This window comes from Triticum dicoccoides, chromosome 7B, assembly GCF_002162155.2.
Source record: "Triticum dicoccoides isolate Atlit2015 ecotype Zavitan chromosome 7B, WEW_v2.0, whole genome shotgun sequence".
Taxonomy (NCBI): Eukaryota; Viridiplantae; Streptophyta; class Magnoliopsida; order Poales; family Poaceae; genus Triticum; species Triticum dicoccoides.
The window spans coordinates 618,894,865-618,899,324 of NC_041393.1; the positions used below are offsets into that span (position 1 = coordinate 618,894,865).

Genomic DNA, 4,460 nt, shown 5'->3' on the forward strand with positions numbered 1-4,460 from the left:
CCGTCTCTGACCCCAAAATTCTCTCTTTCTTTCTCTTGTGCCTTTCGCCCAGCCTTTCTCAGCGAGCGAGCTCTGCTCTGATGGTCGTGGTGGCGGCGGCGGCGGCGGTGGAAAAGTTTCTGGTGGTAGTGGTGGTGGGGGGTGGTGGGGGGACGGCCTAATTCTGGTGGGATTATTTGCTTTGCGCTGCTGTGACGGGCGGTGCAGTGAGTGGAGGAGGCGGGACAGGAGGAGGAGGAGGGGATGATTACGTTCGTGGACTCGGCGGCGGGGGAGCGGGAGAGGGGGGAGGGGCCGCGCTGCCTGGACCCGCAGCTGTGGCACGCCTGCGCCGGCGGCATGGTGCAGATGCCACCGCCCGGCTCCAGGGTCTACTACTTCCCGCAGGGCCACGCGGAGCACGCGCAGGGCCAGGCCGGCGCCGTCGACTTCCCGCCGGGGGCCCGCCTCCAGGCGCTCGTCCTCTGCCGCGTCGCCGCCGTCCGCTTCATGGCCGATCCGGACACCGATGAGGTCTTCGCCAAGATCCGCCTCGTCCCCGCCCGGCCCCAGGACGACGCCGACGACGCCATTGCCGCCGCCGCCGCCGGGCAGGAGGACAAGCCCGCCTCCTTCGCCAAGACGCTCACGCAGTCCGACGCCAACAACGGCGGCGGCTTCTCCGTGCCGCGCTACTGCGCCGAGACCATCTTCCCGCGGCTCGACTACTCCGCCGACCCGCCCGTCCAGACCGTGCTCGCCAAGGACGTGCACGGCGTCGTCTGGAAGTTCCGCCACATCTACCGCGGCACGCCCCGCCGCCACCTCCTCACCACGGGGTGGAGCTCCTTCGTCAACCAGAAGAAGCTCGTCGCCGGGGACTCCATCGTCTTCATGAGGACCGAGAACGGGGATCTCTGCGTCGGCATCCGCCGCGCCAAGAAAGGGGGCATCGGCGGCCCGGAGCTGCTGCCCCCGCCCCCGCCGGCGGCGACCGGCAATTACGGGGGATTCTCCATGTTCCTGAGGGGGGAGGAGGACGGCGGCAACAAGATGATGGGGGCGAGGGGGAAGGTGAAGGTGAGGGTGCGGCCGGAGGAGGTCGCCGAGGCGGCCAATCTTGCCGCCAGCGGGCAGCCGTTCGACGTGCTCTACTACCCGAGGGCGAGCACGCCGGAGTTCTGCGTGAGGGCGGCCGCGGTCAGGGCGGCGATGCGCACCCAGTGGTGCCCCGGCATGAGGTTCAAGATGGCCTTCGAGACGGAGGACTCGTCCAGGATCAGCTGGTTCATGGGGACTGTGTCGGCCGTGCAGGTGGCCGACCCCATTCGATGGCCCAATTCACCTTGGAGACTTCTTCAGGTACTACTTCATTGGGAGTACATCTCCACTTCTCCATCACTCATCTCATCCGTAGTTGTATTAAATTGTGTACAAATCCATCCTCTCTAGGACAGCACCACAAGATTGCATTCCTTGTATTGACTAGTAATTGAATTGATTGCTAGTAGTAGAATCATGCATTTAACTGTCAAAATGCTGAAGAATTCTTTCTTGGTACTATGGCCTTGTGCTGCAGGTGACTTGGGATGAACCGGACCTGCTACAGAATGTGAAGAGGGTGAGTCCATGGCTGGTTGAGCTGGTCTCAAACATGCCGGCCATTCACCTCGCTCCGTTCTCGCCGCCTCGGAAGAAGCTCTGTGTTCCGTTCTACCCCGACCTCCCGGTCGACGGCCAGTTTCCGGCCCCGATGTTCCACGGAAACCCACTCGGACGCGGCGGCGTCGGTCCGATGTGCTATTTCCCGGACGGCACTCCTGCAGGCATACAGGGAGCCAGGCATGCTCAATTTGGTATATCTTTATCAGATCTCCACCTTAACAAACTGCAGTCGAGTCTGTCACCGCACGGGCTTCACCAGGTCGATCACGGCGGGCAGCCGAGGATCGCCGCTGGGCTCATCATCGGTCACCCGGCTGCGCGAGACGACATCTCGTGCATGCTGACCATTGGCAATCACCAGAGCAACAACAAGTCAGATGTCAAGAAGGCTTCACCCCAGCTGATGCTCTTTGGGAAACCCATACTCACTGAGCAGCAGATCACTTTAGGCAACTCTGGGGGTTTCTCTCCATCTGCTGCTAGGAAGAGCTCCTCTGAAATGAGTGCCGAGAAGTCGGCGAATAACTCTGATCTTCCAAGCCCACAAAGCAACCAGAATGGCACTACGAAGAACTTGTCCTGTCGAGGAGTTCCATTGTGCCAGGACAACAAGGTACTCGATCTCGGGCTGGATACCGGGCACTGCAAGATATTCATGCAATCAGAGGACGTCGGGCGCACACTTGATCTCACTGCTGTTGGCTCGTACGAAGAGTTATATTGCCGGCTTTCCGACATGTTCGGTATGGAAAAAGCCGAGCTGATGAGCCATGTTTTCTACCGTGATGCAGCCGGGGCGCTCAAACACACCGGAGATGAACCTTTCAGGTTTGTATGATTTCAGATTAAAATGTATGTTTCTGTTCAAGCATTAGTTTACTCGTTTCATCTTGTCTTTTTAAAATGCTTGGTAGTCATTTTAGAATCGGTTAGGTATTTGGTCACATCCACTCTTCAAATATATAGAAGTGCCTGTTTCCTAATTTTCTATTAGCATAGTTGGTTAGAAACTCCCAGTTTGCCTGTTTATTCCACCTAACATTACACATCTGTTGGCCTCAATATCACCAATTTAAACCCTGCATCTATTGCAAGACCTCGGAAATGGCCACATTTGTATCAGTAGTTGCGGATTTTCTTCTAATACATCCAAATCGACGTATCTTCAGGCACCGAAACTCTAGGTGTTGTTGCCTTGGAAGCATCCTGCTCCTTATGGTACTTTGACTTTACGAGTTCCCTCCGATGACCACTAATGTTTCCTTATTGTTGAAGGAAACATCATCTTCTGCCACAAAACATTTTTCTCTCTTTCTCCATTTGTTGGCCGGACTACATACTAACCTAATTCGAAAACTTTGCTGTGAATTTTGCAGTGACTTCACGAAGACGGCGCGTAGGCTGACCATACTAACGGACACGAGCGGCGACAGCAGCGTAGCGAGCTAGGAGGAATGAGGAAGGGGAAGCTCTTTCTCCACTTGTATGCTCAGCCGGGACGAGCGCAGCGGCACAGCACGGTGGCGATTCTCAGAGCGCATAGATAGCGTGGCGGCGGCAAATTCCGCAGCCTGGATGCAAGTCAAGAAGCACCACCGCTGCAGGCAGCTTCAGTTTTTCTCCAATTGTTAGAGAGCTCCCAGAATGGGACGGGGTGATTGTTTGTGTGGTGATCCATGAACAGTTTTTCCTTCTTTTTTTTCGTTGTGTTCGCTACCACCCATTATGATGATGTTAGCAGTAACTCTGGCTCAGAATCCATGGCGGTTCCTTGCTGAAAGTCCTGGGAAGAATGAATGTCTGAATCTTCTTTTGTTCTGTGAAAACATGCGTGTGGTCCGTCAGTGTCGGAACCAAGCACAAAACAGAGACATATATGCTGTTGTTCGGTGAGCTGGATCCACGGCGTGGGGGTGGCTGGGAGATGTGGACTTGCCACGGCCATGGGACGAGACGAGATGGGTGCAGGCCAGCTCTCCGGTTCCTTCCACGGCATGATGTGAACGGATGTGGAGCGAGCGCGTGGTGTCCGCGTCCGTGTCTGTGTTGTGGCGATCTGGACTGGAGGGATGGCAAAGCGGGCAAGCCAACAACGGCGCCTGTGGTCGATGGAGCGCGACGTTTGCTGCTGCTGCCATCCTCCGTCGCTTTCCGTTGCGATGGCGCTTTCCTAACCGAACATGTGTGTAGGCCAAGGCTCCACGAGTCGCTGACCGGTGGGCCCGTGCCCGGCGTTGTCATATCTTGTTCTTTGGCTGCTGTGGAAAGTCGTTTTTATCTTGAAACGAGCTTTGGGTGTGAAGTGTGAACCCCCTCTCTTTTCACCCCTCTTGTTTGTCGCCGCCTCGTCCGTCCCTCTCTCCTTTGATCGGTGTCGTGTCGATCTTCTTTGCATTTTTGTCCTCCGACACGTCTCCATCCACCTGAAACCCTTTCTCACCCTTGTCGTGTCGATTATACCATCCATCCAAGGCCGGAGGGTGCCGGTACGACCTGTCCCACCCTCGATGAGTATTTTGAAGTTACCGACATCCAGAAAGTCCCTTCCTCCCGTTGTTTCCCAACCACTCCTCGCCTCCTCGCCCCCTTTCTGTCCCCATATGATCATGAAGCTAAGGACATTTCCAAAACGGACCCTTAAACCTCCCCAGACCGCAGGTTCGCTAGGGTGTGAAGTGTGAACCCCCTCTCGTTTGTCGTCACCTTGTCAGAGATCAGTGTGGTCTCTATCTTCTTTACTCTTTAGTCGTCTGACACATCTCCAACCACCTGCAACCCTTTCCCACCCTTGCCGTGTCAATTAGAACGTCTATCCA

General features: G+C 56.1%; 1 protein-coding gene across 1 annotated transcript; it reads left to right on the plus strand.

Moving 5' to 3' along the window:
• Positions 1-228: 228 nt before the first annotated feature.
• LOC119336704 (auxin response factor 18-like) lies at positions 229-3,470 on the plus strand. The gene is made up of 3 exons (XM_037608775.1): positions 229-1,341; positions 1,559-2,472; positions 3,021-3,470. The coding sequence occupies exons 1-3, from the start codon at positions 244-246 to the stop codon at positions 3,091-3,093; spliced, it is 2,085 nt and encodes a 694-aa protein (XP_037464672.1). The 5' UTR covers positions 229-243; the 3' UTR covers positions 3,094-3,470.
• The last annotated feature ends 990 nt before the right edge of the window (positions 3,471-4,460 follow it).